The following is an 18,100-nucleotide window of genomic DNA, read 5'->3' as shown; positions in this document are numbered from 1 at the left end:
GAGAATCCTATTCTAGACAGTTTCCATATTTACTGTGGCTATTTTGAAGCCAGTCGTGATGTACCGTAATATCCGCCCTTAGTCTCCTCTGCCTGATTTGCCCGCCCTTCACTATGGAAAGTGCATTGTTTCAGCCTGAGAAATTTTAGCCAATCAGAGAGGAACAGAGGTGTGGGAGGAGAAAACCGGAGGGAAAGAGGCTTCAGCCAATCAGGCTGCATTAGTCAAGTCTCAGAGGAAGTAGAGAAGCAAAAAAAAAAAAAAAAAAAAAGACAGCCCAGCATGCCCTGCAACTTCTCTTTTGTGTACCAAATAAGAGTCATGTAAACTGGAGAATGATAATTTATCAACAATAAATGTAATAGTGATTTTAACTTTTGGATTGCCCGATTAGCATCCTTATTACTTGTTTACCAGATAAAAATAAAGAATTGGTTTTTGATTTTATGCCCGACAGTTACTCTTTAACCCAGCATGACAGGAGAAGTGTAATGATTTTTAACATACTGTCCTGACAATACACAGTAATCACTAGCTCCACTCATTGTGGTTTACAGTCCAACTGAAGCCACAGGTCCAAAGGTGACCATAGTTCTAGCGATGTATGGGCTGATCGACCAAGAGACAGATCTCTCTGATCGGAGAGATCTGTTGGCTGCTCATACACCGCAGGCCAATTGCCGATCGTTTTCAGTATGAAATCTCTTGGCAATTGGCCTTGTGCCACTGCCTGTGCCACCTAGCTGCTGTTCCCCCAAATGCTGATGTGCAGCCACAAACAGACACCATGTGATGGTGGCATGTGATGCTAGCACGTGGCATGTGTGACATCACACACACTTACCGCCGCGCATCCAATCAACCACGTCAGACCAATATTTTCCAGCATGCTCAAATCGATAAATTTGACAAATTGCATCCTATAATTGGTTGAATAGTCGATTGGGCATGCTTGTTGCAGCACCAATTTGCATCCGATTCGGTAAACTTCCTATCCTGGTAGCTCGGGAAACGTTTCCTGCTACAATATTGAACTATTTGGTAGTTGATGAGCTCCCCATTTTCTTTTTAGGAGGAAGAAAACAGGTGGAGACCAAGGCCAGCCAATGAGATTTCTGCAAATCCATGCAGCTTGAAATCAGATCAATCAAATCCAGCCATTATAGCGTTTGTTTGGTCCATTTTTAAGCTGCATGAAACCGGAATCCGGGTCATGCAGGAGGAGAGGGGACACTCATTCATATGTTTCTACATCAAAAATTCTGGATATGATGGACACAATTGCTAATATTAATCGGCTATTTGGATTGTAGCATGACCAGTACTAAAGGATACATATACATCTGTGATGTATGTCGCCCATTAGGGGATCGGGACTCAATCCTTTTAGGTCACATTGTTGGGCCAGACTGCACAGACAGCTGTCAGCTGTGTAGCTAACGATGGCTACTGTTGCTATGCGGGAGGATGGAGGGACGACGGAGCGGTGTGTGCGTGACATCACGTGGCGGGCAGGGGGGCGGCGTTCTAAAAGTAGTTGGGCATCTGTTAGGCGAGTAGATCTGCCGGGCAGATTGCTGGCGGGTTGGGGGCTGCTGTAAACATGCTTGATTATCGACAGTCAAGCGTTGTGTGTACAGGGCTTAAAGCGGGCCTGAACTCAGAACTTCCTCTCTGCTTTAAAAAGATAAGCAACAGCATAATACCCTTTAAAGATAAAGTAGATAGAGTAAAGTATCCGCAGCAGGTAATGCTTCACAACCTTTAATTCATCCCCAACAACAGTGGCATACAGATAGTGGAGGCCTTACAGCCGTTTCACAGGATTAACCCGCTTCCTCATAGGCAACCATTAGTAATGGACATAAATGTTAGTCTTCTCGGTGGCAATCTTTGTGTAGTGGTGGGTTGTGGCCGCCATGCTTGTGCACACAATTGTGGGAGTGCAGGTGATCGCGGTTTTCCAGTAGAGGTGGGAGAGACAGTGATTGGCTGCCATGTGTCTGCAGACTCTGGAGTGAGGGGGTCAAAGTTTGGCTCCATTATAATGTATAGGAGGCAAACTGAACACCGCATGTATTCGCCTGAAGGGGCGAACACCCCTTGTTCGCCGCAAATTAGTCGCCGGCAGAACAATTCGGCCCATCTCTACTAAATACATGCAGGGTACATTTCTCTAGGCTTTCCTATTGTGCTGTGCAAGAGTTCAGGTCCACTTTAAGTTGCCTTGAAATAAAATTAATTTCCCATCACTTACTTTGTATATCAGTAAATGAATGAATGGAGTGTACTGTGTCTCTGCTTTTCCAGAGAATAAACAGATCTGAGATAACCAATCAGTGCCAATCCCTGATATGCTTCATACACCAACATGACTCATGCCACCAGGCAAATACTGCACACAACCTTTATCATCCATTTTGTTATCAAACTGGCCAGCTATGTGTAAAACCATACAAAACAGCAGATGGCAGTTGGAGTTCAGCAAATAATCCCAAAGAATGAACCACTGTCCTCACCATGCAATCCATCAAGAAGCATATCCCAGCATGGCCTCCATCAAGAAGCATATCCCAGCATGGCCTCCAACAAGAAGCATATCCCAGCATGGCCTCCAACAAGAAGCATATCCCAGCATGGCCTCCAACAAGAAGCATATCCCAGCATGGCCTCCAACAAGAAGCATATCCCAGCATGGCCTCCAACAAGAAGCATATCCCAGCATGGCCTCCAACAAGAAGCATATCCCAGCATGGCCTCCAACAAGAAGCATATCCCAGCATGGCCTCCAACAAGAAGCATATCCCAGCATGGCCTCCAACAAGAAGCATATCCCAGCATGGCCTCCAACAAGAAGCATATCCCAGCATGGCCTCCAACAAGAAGCATATCCCAGCATGGCCTCCAACAAGAAGCATATCCCAGCATGCCCTCCAACAAGAAGCATATCCCAGCATGCCCTCCAACAAGAAGCATATCCCAGTCTGTGCTGCGCACATAGATGGGGAGACTTGGTGGCACCTAGCAGAGTAACCAGCTCCACAGATGCTGAAATCTGGGTACATTGCACTGGCAGATAGAGGGATCTATCTGTTGGTTGAATCTGGTGGCCACCTGCCAGTGTATGGGCACCTTAACTGTCCCTCAGAGGAGCTGACACTCTAATCCCTACTTTAGCCCTATTTATATATAGTAGTGTCCCTATCACAGTCCAAAGCCAATTTTAAAATGATCCAATTAATCTATCAGCAATTCTATGTGTAGTTTTGAGGAGACCCGCTGCCCAATTATGCCATTTAGGGGACATATAATATGGATTGGTTATGCATTTGTAACTGAATGACTTAATACTATTTTATTATGTATTTATTTATTGTATTTATAAAGTGCCAACATATTATGCAGCGCTGGACATTAGTTAAGGTTACAGACAATATTTAGGGGTGATATACAGCAACAAAACAATACAGGAATACAAGAAAACCAGATCATGCAGCACAGTATGAGTACAAGGTAATGCTTAGTCACTGGATAGGAGCATGGAGATTAGGCAAGTCGAGTTCACTCAGGAGTTCATAGGATGGGTGTAGGTAATGGAGGTGCATGAACAGGTAGGAGACATAAGGAGGAGGACCCTGTCCGAAGGCTTACAGTCTACACCTCAGTCTTATAGACTTTAGGCTTGATTCACAAAGCGGTGCTAACAGTTACCACTCTGGTGAAAAGCCCCTTATCACGCCTAAACTCAGGTGTGATAAGTTTAGGCACCAACTGGGTTAGCACCGCAGTGCACAGCTGATCAAAAGTTTTGCGCTAGCAAAGTCTGGTGCACTTCGCATAGAGTTTAATGGCGCTGCTTTGCACGCTATCTAAATTTATCACGCCTAAACTTATCGGCTTTTCACCAGCGTGGTGCAATGGTTATCACAACTAACGGTTTTTACTGGGTTAGCACCGCTTTGTGAATCGAGCCCTTTGTCACCTTACACCGTACAGAAAAACCTCAAACTGTTCTGATGTTCCCAGGTATGAAAATAAAACCTCCCCAAAACAGGAGACACACATAGGCTCTCTATCCTCTTCCCATTCACATCCAACCTAATGTTATTCTATCAGAAGTGGGCCATTCCTCCTACTTACTGCCTGTGAATCAAGAGTAAAGGAGGCATCCCGAGAATCTGTGCCCACGCAGAGGGGCATAACTACAGGGAAGCAGCCCTTGTGACTGCAAGTGGCACAGAGCCGTAAGGGGGCCCCAACTACTTCTTCCCTCCTCTTAAAAAAAAAAGGGACCCATCCTTCAGATCAGGTGGTTTTTTGGCTACACTTTTTATGGGTGTGAAGATTATGATGTCTACACTTGTTTTATAATCCTTGGGCCCCCGTGATTTATAGTTATACCCCTGCGCTCACCCCTAATGTGGATCTACAGTCACCTTGACGATAATTATAAGAACTTTAGGTTTCACATTTTGCTTCCTACATACCATAAGTGCCGAAGATGTAGCTGAGCACAGCTTGCAGCTCCTTATTCTTGGTGAACTCGCTGACGACCTCAGTGACGTTGCGAGAGGAGTAGCGGAAGAATGGGGAGAAGAGGCTCACCAGGCCAGTCTTGCACAGGAATCGGGCAATGGGCAGAGGCAAAAACTTCAGGACGGCCATGTGCTGGATATTGCCTGCGACTTTCTGCAATGAGAAGACTTCATTATTCCTATCTATGCTGCGCTGTAGCTTGTGAGAGAACACAGGGGCTGATGGACAGAGACACAAATGTGTGAATCAGTTACCCAGAAAGGCAAGTTGGAATTGCGGTGTCATCTCACAGAATGCATTGGGAAGGTCACTCTGGGCAACCGCTCTACTGTCGCATTGTATATCAGCACCAGTATGCAGCAGGGATGGAACAGACAACTGGGCTTACCTGTAGCATGCTCCCACGTAGTAATAGTCAAATGTAGCAAAAGGAGAGATGGTGAGGTAACGCTACTTAAACGTCCTTTATTGAGGCTGGGCTGACATAGTCGTTTACTGGAGTGGGGGTGAAAAGCCTGACAGCTGTTTCACAAGGATTAACCTTGCTTCTTCAGAGGAAAAACATGTATATGTAGGTTAATCTTTGCGAAACATGCTGTCAAGCTTTACCAGGGCTGTGGAGTTGGAGCAATTTTGGGTACCTGGAGTCGGAATCGGAGCAATTTTGGGTACCTGGAGGTGGAGTCGGAGTGTCGGTGGTTTCATAAACTAAGAAGTCTGATGATTTTTGTACCGACTCCACAGCCCTGGGTTTTATACCCCACTGCTGTAAACCACTATGTCAACCCACCCACAATAATGGGCTTTTGAGTATCGGTGCCCCACCATCTGTTTTTGCTACATTTTCATGGATTTCATATCTATAATCATTATGCATTCTGATGAGACTGTACTTCACCGAATACATCAAGCAATATTAAGTGTTCCTCTCTGGGTAAAAAAGTGCTTCTCTGGTATACTCACCTTGGAAGGGTGAAGCGTCTGGATCCTCTACAGGACTGTTCCAGCGCTGTAACCCCCAAAAAACGCTTGTTGACAGCTGGCCCATGATCAGTAGCACAGACCAGCTTGGGCTAGGCTTTTTCCGCTGAAGCCTGAGCAGGTCTGTGCTGCTGCGCAGGCGTAGTGCGGTTGTGCTTAGGGGTCTTATCGCTGGATCAGCCTGGTTAAGGAGGACAGAGGAAGTTTATGTAGGAGCCACAGGCTTCCACCTTTCAAAGGTAAATATCCACAAAAGGCTGTAAGGCCCAGTGCACACCAAAACCGCTAGCAGATCTGCAATACGCTAGCGGTTTTGGGAGCTGATTTCAGAGCGATTCTAGGTATGTTTAGAGAGGTTTTCTAAACTTACCTAGCGGTTTTGGGTGCATTTTTGTGTAGCAGATTACACATATTGTTACAGTAAAAGCTGTTACTGAACAGCTTCTGTAACAAAAACGCCTGGAAAACCGCTCTGAAGTAGCGTTTTTTCAGAGCGGTTTGCCTTTTTCCTATACTTTACATTGAGGACGAAACGCTTCCGAAATCTGCCCCTGCTGCGCGTTTGCGGCTTGGCAAAAACCTCAAACCGCCGGTGTGCACCATCCCATTGCAATACATTAGCCAAGCGTTTTTCCAGGCGGATGCGGCCGGCGGATCGCTCCAAAAACCGCTCGGGGTGCACTAGGCCTAAGTCAATAAAACACCATACACATGTTAGATATCCCTCAGCTGAGCTGATCACTTAGCCTGCAGTTTAGGGTTTAGTGCATGGTTTGCATCTGTTTTAAATACAAGGGGCCATATGCACTTCCCTTTTTCTCCTAAGGGCTCGTTTCCACCATAGCGAATCCGCATGCGGTGCCGACATGCGAATTCGCTTGGTACATTGAAGTGGCCGGGGCTGTTTCCATATGTGCGGCGTGCGGGAGCGATTTGGCGACGGGACCCACAGAATTCGCCTGCGTCGGGAATCCATGCGAATCGCCGCTAATGTATTTAATAGGAAAAATGCATGCGTTTTTTACATGCGTTTTTACCCGCGATTCTTTTTCAATGTTATTTTGCCCTGGCAGAGTCATGGTTAATTTTGCATGGCACCCTGCCATGCGAAATCGCACACGAAATCGCGGGTAAAAACGCATGCGGAAACGCATCCGCATGCGTTTTTACAAGCGTCGGGATGCCGGCAACAGTGGAAACGGGCCCTGAGTTTTCTCCTAGGTGATATTTTCACAACTTGTCATAGAATGCATTTTAAGCAAACAGCAAGCCATAAAATACTCAAAATACATTTGATAGTACTTTTTCAAAAATGTTTAGCTACTTTTTCAATTGTAAGATGCTGAAAAGTTTGTTTAATGAAACAATGAAATTGATCTCCTAGGAGATAACTCAGGTGAAAAAGTTAATTGCATATGGGCCAAGGTGTGTAACAAGCCTCTAGGGGGCTCTGCACGCCTCCATTGGTAGTCATTGTAGAGGCGGCCATATTAGATGCGCTGCAAATTTCTCCCTGCCCCCCCCCACCTCAAACAAAAGGTGCACATATTTGCATAACATTAACCTCCCTGGCGGTAAGCCCGTGCTGAGCACGGCCTATGCCGCGCAGGGGGATTTCTCAGGCCCTGCTGGGCCGATTTTGATAATTTTTTTTTTGCAGCACGCAGCTAGCACTTTGCTAGCTGCGTGTGCCCTCTGATCGCCGCCGCTCCACACCGATTACGCGGCGCTCCCCGCGCCGTGAGCCCCCCCCCCCCAGACCCGGTGTGCTGCCTGGCCAATCAGTGCCAGGCAGCGCTGAGGGGTAGATCGGGTCTCCCAATGACGTCACGACGTCGGTGACGTCATGCCGCCCGTCGCCATGGCGACGGGGGAAGCCCTCCAGGAGATCCCGTTCTTTGAACGGGATCTCCTGATCTCCGATCGCTGGAGGCGATCGGAGGGGCTGGGGGGATGCCGCTGAGCAGCGGCTATCATGTAGCGAGACTTTGTCTCGCTACATGAAAAAATAAAAAAATAAAATAAAAAAAGACTTTGCTGCCCCCTGGCGGATTTTTTATAAACCGCCAGGAGGGTTAAGGACCCGTTTCCACTTGTGCGGTGCGAATCGCCGCGGTAAAAATTTGCATGCGGATTTGCATGCGGGTGTATGCAAATTTTCGTGCGAATTCGCATGAAAATTTGCATCAATGATGCTGTATGCGAATTTAACCATGGCAGTGCCGGTGTGCATTTCCATGCGAATTTGCATGAAAATTTGCATACCAAAGCCGTAGGCGATTTCCCTATTAAATTCATTAGCGGCGATTCGCATGCATTCCACACGCAGGCGAATTCTGAGGGCTCTGCCGTGCAGAAAAATCCTGCACAGAAAAACGTTCAGGAAAACTGACAAGTGGAAACAGGCCCATCCACTTGCATTGGCTGTACGAATCTGCATGCAGGAAACGCATGCAGATTCGCAATAGTGGAAATGGGCCCTCACTTAATATTTGCTTCAACTCTAAATTATTAGCATCTCACTGTCTGTATAGGTTACCTATGGCTTCCAAATAATTGGCTCAAAATTGGTTAATTAACCAGCAGCTACCTTGCCTTGAGGATCCTTCCACACTGCATGCTATTTGAACCAATTTTGGAAGAGCATGCATTTTCACGATCACAAGGATACCCTGATTAACATAGCAATCACAGTCACCTGTAGAAAGAGAAATGCGGTGCTATGCGTTTTGCTTCGTGTTCTCCCATTTGGGAAAATAAAAAAAAATATTTCAGCAGCTTTTTTTCCCACTCATCAGGCAATGTATCGCGTCTGTTGATCACATTTGCTATCGCAGGGAAACTTTGCATTGGCTTAATGGCGATTCAGAAACTTCCGGCACAACGCGGCACACAGTAAGTGTACTAGGCGCCATTGCATCACCCTGTGGTAAAACAGGGTAATGCAACGCACACTTGCGTGGAGTTAAAGGGAAAACATTTTCCCTTAACAATAGCGGAATTTCCGGCTGTAGAAGACCGCTGATCCATTAAATTTGGTAATTTACATTTCATCAGGGCATGACTGCTCTCAAAAGATATCAGTCACTGACATCATTATCCTCAGTGCAGCTGCTGTACCTTGAACAGTCAAGGCTCGCTCTAAGCAGAGGAAGCCATGCCCACTACAGTCCATTGACATGAGTCAGAGAAGACACAAGCTGCATACACACGTACAACAGTTAGGGGCCACCTTGGACAAGAATCTAGGATATGTACAGGGCCCCCTGGCATTGAGGGCATTGTTCTTTCCCGGTCCTCACCCAATCCATTTTACTCCACTCCTTCAACCCCCTTTCCTCCTCCATTGCAACAGAATGCATCACTAGCCTGTAGACTGGCGGCATATCTATATGGAACTTGGCCTGAACTGCCATGACATTCATCATATGTGTGTACCCAAATGCCCAAAATAACACAGAGATGGCTGATTCAGGAACACAACAACACTACTACAGGACAGAGTACGGTATTTCTAAAACTTCAACATACAATTAAATCAGATATTTGACTTTTGTGGATTACCTTTAACCCCTTTGCCAATCCAATTATGTCGGCAAGGGGGCGGCGCAGCACTTTTTTTAAATTCATGTAGCTAGCCTAGCGCTAGCTACATGATAGCCGCTGACAATCGGCATCCCCCTACCTCCTTTGATCGCCACCGGCGATCTTTGCAAGCACATGGCGACGGGGCAGGATGACGTCACCGACGTCATGGACGTCAGAGGGAATCCCGATCCACCCCTCAGCGCTGCCTGGCACTGATTGGCCAGGCTGCTCAAGGGGTCTGGAGGGGGGGGGGGCGGCGCGGCGGGTAGCGGCGAATCGGCGGCGATCAGGATATGCACTCAGCTAGCAAAGTGCTAGCTGCGTGCAATAAAAGAAAAAAAAAATTGTGAAAAATCGGCCCAGCGGGGCCTGAGAAATCCTCCTGCGCAGGTTATCCCGAGCTGAGCTCGGGATAACCGGCAAGGAGGTTAAGGGATATGATCAAACTCCAGTCACATCTTGTTTGCCATAACCACGGTACTAAAGCATGTGGCTTACTAAAACCCATGAGGCGCCATGATAAAACTTGGATGGGATCCCCAGCCTTAGGCACACTTGTGCACAGGGCCAATTCTAGACTTTTTGCTGCCTGAGGTAAACGTGAGAAAACTGTCAGGACCTAAGTCATGACATCACACTGTGGGAGGGGTTTCACCACAATATCAACCATACTACCCCCCCCCCCCCCCGATGGTCTATTCGAGAAAAGGTAAAGATTTCTCATGAGAAAGGGGGTATCACCCACTGATTGGAATGAAGTTCAAACCTTACAGTTCCTCTTTAGTACAAGTCAATGACATGAGAGGGTGTTTGGGAGCCCTTACAACAATGAGAATGCTGAGTCACAAAGCATTAGTGACATATATGAGGTCAGAGCATGTTTCCAGTCACACGAGATTCTTCACATACTCACCGTAACCAGCTTCATGAAACCTTCAATGGCTCTTTCCTCTCCGGGGAACGCCTTCTTCAGCTCATCGGTGTATTCCTGTGTGCCAACACGCATATTATAGCGGCGGCCGTTTGAGGTTTTCCCAATCACTAACACATCATAGGGGTCATCCATGAGTGACCACTGCAGCTGCCCGTCCGTCAGCTGATCTATCATGATCCGGGATGGGGAGCGATCGTTCAGCTGACCGATGTAATGGATTCCTGAGGGAGAAGACAATGTCAAAACTACGGCTCATGCATATGTAATAAGGCGGCCACCAAATTTGCTTCACGATCGTTTACCAATGATCGGAAATGATTAATTGTGAACATTAATGAAAAAAAAAAAATAAAAAAAAAAAAAAAAAATCTCCTAACCAATCAGAATAATTAAATCGATCTGATTTTTGGATCAATCCTGTTAATCTGATTGGTTAGGAAATTGTTGCCCATTAGTAGTCCCAAGCAATAATTTCCGATCGTTCATTCGAAGAATCGTTCATAAGCAATCATTCAGAAAATTATATCATTAGTGGCCACCTATATGAAGATTTTATATTTATTAATTGAAAACAATAATCCTACAATCAACACCAGTTACCTGGGGCTGATTCACATTGCGACGCAAAATCAGCAGATGCATACACAGTGCAGTTTCTATCCGCTGTGATTGCGTTGCCACCAGTCTGCCTTACCGGCCACTGTGGTCCCAAAACTGATCGGAGACCAGAAGTAGTATCGGGGCTTCTGCTGCATTGTAAACAAACTCAAAGTGACTGTTACCTAGCAACCCAGGTCCACCATGAACCAATGAGAGTTTCCCTATTGCAGCAGCATTCCCATTGGTCTTTTGCATGCACACACACTAGATTCTTGCCTAAAGTGGTAATTAACGCCCAGCATGTGTACGTAGCTCAACTCCCTTCTGTCTAGAGCAGGGGTGTCAAACTCAAATACAATTTCTGTTAAAATTGAACACTGGGACCAAATTGCGGCCAACCTCAATGTCTAGTGGCCACCTTCCTCCCATATAAAGTTCCCTGGTGTCTAGTGGCCCTCCTCTATACAGTTCCCAGGTGTCTAATGCCTCCTCCCCCATACAGTTCCCTAGTGTCTAGTGACCCCCTTTCTCCCCCATACAGTTCCCTGGTGTCTAGTGGCCCCCTTTCTCCCCCATACAGTTCCCTGGTGTCTAGTGGCCCCCCTTCACCCCCATACAGTTCCCTGTTGTCTAGTGACCCTCCTCTATACAGTTCCCTGGTGTCCAATAACAGTTCCCTGGTGCCAAGCACACCTATCCGGCATCAGGCAATCCCCGCCTGTAGGAGATATAGGAAACTGTGCTGTACTTGACCTCATCTGTCACGCTATGCATAGCTAAATATATTGTAACCTTTGTTGCTGTGAGTTATTTGTGAGGGATGACAAGCTGTTACAGTAGCAGTACTGCTGGGATAGTGCTGAGTCATGTTACCTTTGCACTGGATACCTTTGGCACACTAATTGCTACACTTGATACATAATAATACAGCACAGAATCCTCCCACCTCTATGGCCAGAGATGCAGAATGTGCCGTTTTCGCTTCATGGGACTTTGATGTTGCCTTCAGTAAATTCACCACAGAACACAGTGGGCTCGATTCACAAAGCGGTGCTAACCCAGTTAGAGACTTTAGGCATGATAACCATTGCACCACGCTGGTGAAAAGCTAGTTTAGGCGTGATAAGTTTAGGCGTGATAAGTTTAGGCGTGATAAGTTTAGGCGTGATAAGTTTAGATCGCACGCAAAGTCCTGCACGCAAAGCAGCGCCATTAACCACTTGAGGACCGTGGGCTTTACCCCCCCCCCCCCCCCCCTTAAAGAGAACCTGTACTGAGTAAAAATATTTAAAATAAACACATGAGGTAACTTCAAATGAACATTACATAGTTACCTTGCCATCAGTTCCTCTCAGAAGCTCACCATTTTCTTCTGACAATAATCCCATCCAGTTCTGACAATATTTTGTCAGATCTGAAATATATCAGTTGCTGTCAGTAAAATATCAGTTGCTGTCAGTTATAGCTGAGAGGAAAACGGATGTACCAGGTAATGTCCATGTTTCCCTATGGCTCAAGTGGGCGATGTTACAGTTTAACTGTGTGCTGACCAGAAAGCTGTTATGGGTAATGGCTATTTTCAAAATGGAGGACGGAAAATTCCCTTGATCATAGTGAACAAATAGGACGCGGGACAGGAGAAAGACACTGAGGAGTAGACTACATGGAAGGTAAGTATGACTTGTGTATGCTTATTTTGACTTTTATTTTCAGTACAGGTTTTCTTTAAGGACCAGGCACTTTTTTTCCCATTCAGACCACTGCAGCTTTCACGGTTTATTGCTCGCTCATACAACCTACCACCTAAATGTGTTTTGGCTCCTTTTCTTGTCACTAATAAAGCTTTCTTTTGGTGCTATTTGATTGCTGCTGCGATTTTTACTTTTTATTATATTCATCAAAAAAGACATGAATTTTGTAAAAAAAATTATTTTTTTAACTTTCTGTGCTGGCATTTTTCAAATGAAGTAAAATTTCTGTATACATGCAGCACGAAAAATGTGGACAAACATGTTTTTTAATTTAAAAAAACCCATTCAGCCTATATTTATTGGTTTGGGTAAAAGTTATAGCGTTTACAAACTATGGTGCAAAAGGTGAATTTTCCCATTTTCCAGCATCTCTGACTTTTCTGACCACCTGACATGTTTCATGAGGGGCTAAAATTCCAGGATAGTATAAACACCCCCATTTTGGAAAGAAGACATCCCAAAGTATTCACTGAGAGGCATAGTGAGTTCATAGAAGATATTATTTTTTGTCACAAGTAAGCGGAAAATGACACTGTGACAAAAAAAAAAAAAAAAAGTTTCCATTTCTTCTAACTTGCGACAAAAAAAAAAAAAAAAAAAAAATGAAATCTGCCACGGACTCACCATGCCCCTCTCTGAATACCTTGAAGTGTCTACTTTCCAAAATGGGGTCATTTGTGGGGTGTGTTTACTGTCCTGACATTTTGGGGGGTGCTAAATTGTAAGCACCCCTGTAAAGCCTAAAGGTGCTCATTGGACTTTGGGCCCCTTAGCGCAGTTAGGCTGCAAAAAAGTGCCACACATGTGGTATTGCCGTACACAGGAGAAGTAGTATAAATGTGTTTTGGGGTGTATTTTTACACATACCCATGCTGGGTGGGAGAAATATCTCTGTAAATGACAATTGATTGATTTTTTTTTTTTTATTTATTTACTTATTTTTTTTTTTACACACACAATTGTCCATTTACAGAGATATTTCTCCCACCCAGCATGGGTATGTGTAAAAATACACCCCAAAACACATTAAACTACTTCTCCTGAGTACGGCGGTACCACATGTGTGACACTTTTTTGCAGCCTAGGTGCGCTAAGGGGACCAACGTCCTATTCACAGGTCATTTTGAGGCATTTGTTTTCTAGACTACTCTTCACGGTTTAGGGCCCCTAAAATGCCAGGGCAGTATAGGAACCCCACAAGTGACCCCATTTTAGAAAGAAGACACCCCAAGGTATTCCGTTAGGTGTATGGGGAGTTCATAGAAGATTTTATTTTTTTGTCACAAGTTAGTGAAAAATGACACTTTGTGAAAAAAAAAAAAAAACAATAAAAAAATCAATTTCCGCTAACTTTTGACGAAAAATAAAATCTTCTATGAACTCGTCATACACCTAACAGAATACCTTGGGGTGTCTTTTTTTCTAAAATGGGGTCACTTGTGGGGTTCCTATACCGCCCTGGCATTTTACGGGTCCAAAACTGTGAGTAGTCTGGAAACCGAATGTCTCAAAATGACTGTTCAGGGGTATAAGCATCTGCAAATTTTGATGACAGGTGGTCTATGAGGGGGCAAATTTTGTGGAACCGGTCATAAGCAGGATGGCCTTTTAGATGACAGGTTGTATTGGGCCTGATCTGATGGATAGGAGTGCTAGGGGGTGACAGGAGGTGATTGATGGGTGTCTCAGGGGGTGGTTAGAGGGGAAAATAGATGCAATCAATGCACTGGGGAGGTGATCGGAAGGGGGTCTGAGGGGGATCTGAGGGTTTGGCCGAGTGATCAGGAGCCCACACGGGGCAAATTAGGGCCTGATCTGATGGGTAGGTGTGCTAGGGGGTGACAGGAGGTGATTGATGGGTGTCTCAAGGTGTGATTAGAGGGGGGAATAGATGCAAGCAATGCACTGGCGAGGTGATCAGGGCTGGGGTCTGAGGGCGTTCAGAGGGTGTGGGTGGGTGATTGAGTGCCCTAGGGGCTGATAGGGGTCTAATCTGATAGGTAGCAGTGACAGGGGGTGATTGATGGGTAATTAGTGGGTGTTTAGGGTAGAGAACAGATGTAAACACTGCACTTGGGAAGTGATCGGACGTCGGATCTGCAGGCGATCTATTGGTGTGGGTGGGTGATCAGATTGCCCGCAAGGGGCAGGTTAGGGGCTGATTGATGGGTGGCAGTGACAGGGGGTGATTGATGGGTGGCAGTGACAGGTGATCAGTGGGTTATTACAGGGAAGAACAGATGTAAATATTGCACTGGCGAATTGATAAGGGGGGGTCTGATGGCAATCTGAGCGTGTAGGCGGGTGATTGGGTGCCCGCAAGGGGCAGATTAGGGTCTGATCTGATGGGTAACAGTGACAGGCGGTGATTGACAGGTGATCAGGGGGATAGATGCATACAGTACACAGGGGGGGGGGGAGAATCTGAGGGGGGGGGGTGATCAGGAGGGAGCAGGGGCAGTTTAGGGAATTAAAAAAAAAAAATAGCGTTGACAGATAGTGACAGGGAGTGATTGATGGGTGATTAGGGGGGTGATTGGGTGCAAACAGTGGTCTGGGGGGGTGGGGAGGAGAAATCAGTGTGCTTGGGTGCAGACTAGGGTGGCTGCAGCCAGCCCTGGTGGTCCCTCGGACACTGGGACCACCAGGGCAGGAGGCAGCCTGTATTATACACTTTGTATGCGACAATCCGGGTGCTAGTAACCCGCCGGCGCTTCCGAACGGCCGGCGGGTTACAGCGCGAGGGGGGCGGAGCCAGTCCCCGGAGGATCGCGTCACGGATGACGCGATCACTCCGCCCATGCCCCTACAAGGACCGCCGCCTCTGGGCATGAGCTGGTCCTTGCGGGATCAACTTTCCGGTCGCCCCTGTGCAGTGGGCGGACGTTAAGTGGTTAAACTTTATGCGAAGTGCACCAGACTTTGCTAGCACAAAACTTTTGATCAGCTGTGCACTGCGGTGCTAACCCAGTTGACGCTTAAACTTATCACACCTAAACTTATCATGCCTAAAAACTGAGTTTAGGCATGATAAAGGGCTTTTCACCAGCGTGCTAACTGTTAGCACCGCTTTGTGAATCAGGCCCAGTAGGATATCATTGTGATTTTTACATTGCAATTCTCTGAGTTTTGTCTGTGATTGCATTTGTGATCTTCTCTGGATTCTAGGAGCACAAGCCATAAAAAAAGCAGTAGAGATAACATTTGCAATCAGGTAAAACTTAATTCCAATCGGATCAAACTAGTTACATATGTCCCTGTGTTTTGCGATTCACGACTGTTCAGAGACGGAAACCACAGCACATTGCAAGTAGTGTTAAACAACGCTTAAGGGCCCTTTCACACTACGGCCTAGTGCACACCAGAGCGGTTCTGCTGCGGTTTAAGATCCGCTTGCGGGTGTGGATCCGCTAGGGTAATGTATTTCAATGGGCTGGTGCACACCAGAGCGGGAGGCATTTTGCAGAAACGCATACTCCCGGGCTGCTGCAGATTTTGGATTGCGGATGCGTTTCTGCCTCAATGTTAAGTAAAGGAAAAACGCAAACCGCTCTGAAAAACGGCACTTCAGAGCGGTTTGCCAGGCGTTTTTTGTTACAGTAGCTGTTCAGTAACAGCTTTACTGTAACAATACATGAAATCTACTACACCAAAAATGCTTCACAAAACCGCAAAATGCTAGCTGAAACGCTGCAGAAAAAGAAGAAAAAGCGTTTCAAAATCTGCTAGCATTTTGCGGATCTGCTAGCGGTTTTTGGTGTGCACCAGGCCTAAGGGCCCACTGTGAAAAATCTTCAGTTTGTCAGCCTTGTTTGAGCTCCTTCCATCAGGTAAACATTTTAGATCAATCCGCATACAAACTTAGGCCTGGTGCACACCAAAAACCGCTAGCAGATCCGCAAAATGCTAGCAGATTTTGAAACGCTTTTTCTTATTTTTCTGTAGCGTTTCACCTAGCATTTTGCGGTTTTGTGAAGCATTTTTGGTGTAGTAGATTTCATGTATTGTTACAGTAAAGCTGTTACTGAACAGCTACTGTAACAAAAAACGCCTGGCAAACCGCTCTGAAGTGCCGTTTTTCAGAGCGGTTTGCGTTTTTCCTTTACTTAACATTGAGGCAGAAACGCATCCACAATCCAAAATCTGCAGCAGCCCGGGAGTATGCGTTTCTGCAAAACGCCTCCCGCTCTGGTGTGCACCAGCCCATTGAAATACATTACCCTAGCGGATCCGCACCCGCAAGCGGATCGCAAACCGCAGCAGAACCACTCTGGTATGCACTAGGCCAAACAGACTGAAAAACAGATTTTTCCCGTCCACCATAAACTTGATGAACTCTGAATCCTCTCTGAAATAATTAAAACTGTGTACAAATTGTTTAAATATCTGTAAGGCCCAGTGCACACCAAAAACCTCTAGCAGATCTGCAAAATGCTAGAGGGTTTTGAAGCAGATTTCAGAGCGATTCTAGGCATGTTTGGAGAGGTTTTCTAAACATGCCTGGCGTTTTTTGGAGAACCGCTACACAATGTAGCGAGTGGCAGTGTTCTCACTGCCGCAGTTGCGGTTAGCGATAACCGCAACCGCGCTACATGCAGCGATTTGCGATCATGATTAGCGTGCATAGCACGCTAATCGCGATCGCTCCAAAACCGCAGCAGTGTCCAGTGATTTTTCCGCGCTAGTCGCTGGGGAAAACCACTACCGCAAAACGCCGGCGGTAATCGCCGGCGTTCTGCGATTTTAAGTGTGAAAGGGCCCTTAACATTGAGGCAGAAACGCCTCAGAAATCTCAAAAATGCTGCAGCCCCCGAGTTTGTGTTTGTGGAAAAAAACGAACCGCTCTGGTGTGCACCAGCCCATTCACTTTCAATAGCCAAGCGGTTTTCCCCCTGCAAGCATTTTAAAAAATTCTTCAGAACCGCTCTAATGTGCACCAGCCCTAATACCTGGCATACTAATTTCTTCTATTTCTACCTTTGTTACTATCACTATATTATCTATATGCACCGTGGGGTTGTCATGAAAAGTAATTTCCTTGTGTCACACAAGGACAATAAAGTGCTTGAATCTTGAATCTATAGCATGACAGAGGCCATAGGAAACCATGGACACTGCACTGCACATTAGTTGTCATTTCAGTTACAACAGACAGCAACTGATATAGTGTAAGAGCCCGTTTCCACTTGCAAAGTGATGCGGCCAGCTAGCTGCATCGCACCACTTCCGCATCTCCTGATGCGTGGATGCGGCTGTGCAAGAATCCGCAGCATGCTGCAGATTCTCGGATCGCTCCCATAACCAGCACATAATGGAAATGTTCTATCGCCATGCACTGCTTACAGTTTGGCTCTATGTAGCCGGAGTGCACCCGCGTACAGTGGAAACGGGCCCTAAAAGGACCCTCCCGCTTAGTTCACACATAAAAAGGTGTCCAGCCCTGTCATGTCCGTTTTTGACAGTTGGCATCAGTTTTGCATGGCTGTATTCACACATTGATCTGTACATTTCCGGTCCAGCTTAGTCCTGACAGTTTTCTATGTGTTTCTATGGCTGTGTTCACACATAAAAGGTTTACACTTCCGATGCAAAACTGACAGAAAAGGAAATGTACAGAGTTATGTGTGACCCAACTAGGGATGATCGGAAAGTACAATTTCCGTTCCGCCGGAATTGCGGAATTCCGCCAGCACAACATTCCGTAGCTGCT

At 46.2% G+C, this 18,100-nt stretch overlaps 1 protein-coding gene across 1 annotated transcript in view; it reads right to left on the bottom strand.

Moving 5' to 3' along the window:
- The window catches only part of LOC137562923 (all-trans-retinol 13,14-reductase-like), a 53,468-nt gene extending 42,657 nt beyond the window's left edge, over positions 1–10,811 (bottom strand). Inside the window, exons 1-3 of the mRNA XM_068274739.1 lie at positions 10,734–10,811; positions 10,019–10,260; positions 4,488–4,689 (exon numbers count right to left, since the gene is read on the bottom strand). Coding sequence (XP_068130840.1) covers positions 4,488–4,689; positions 10,019–10,260; positions 10,734–10,794 — 505 coding nt within the window. The 5' untranslated portion in view covers positions 10,795–10,811. The remainder of the gene's footprint in view (positions 1–4,487; positions 4,690–10,018; positions 10,261–10,733) is intronic.
- Between the last annotated feature and the right edge of the window lie 7,289 nt (positions 10,812–18,100).

This window comes from Hyperolius riggenbachi, chromosome 3 (assembly GCF_040937935.1).
Source record: "Hyperolius riggenbachi isolate aHypRig1 chromosome 3, aHypRig1.pri, whole genome shotgun sequence".
NCBI lineage: Eukaryota > Metazoa > Chordata > Amphibia > Anura > Hyperoliidae > Hyperolius > Hyperolius riggenbachi.
Note: the sequence above shows the minus strand (reverse complement) of the source record. Positions and strands in the feature narration are given on the sequence as shown.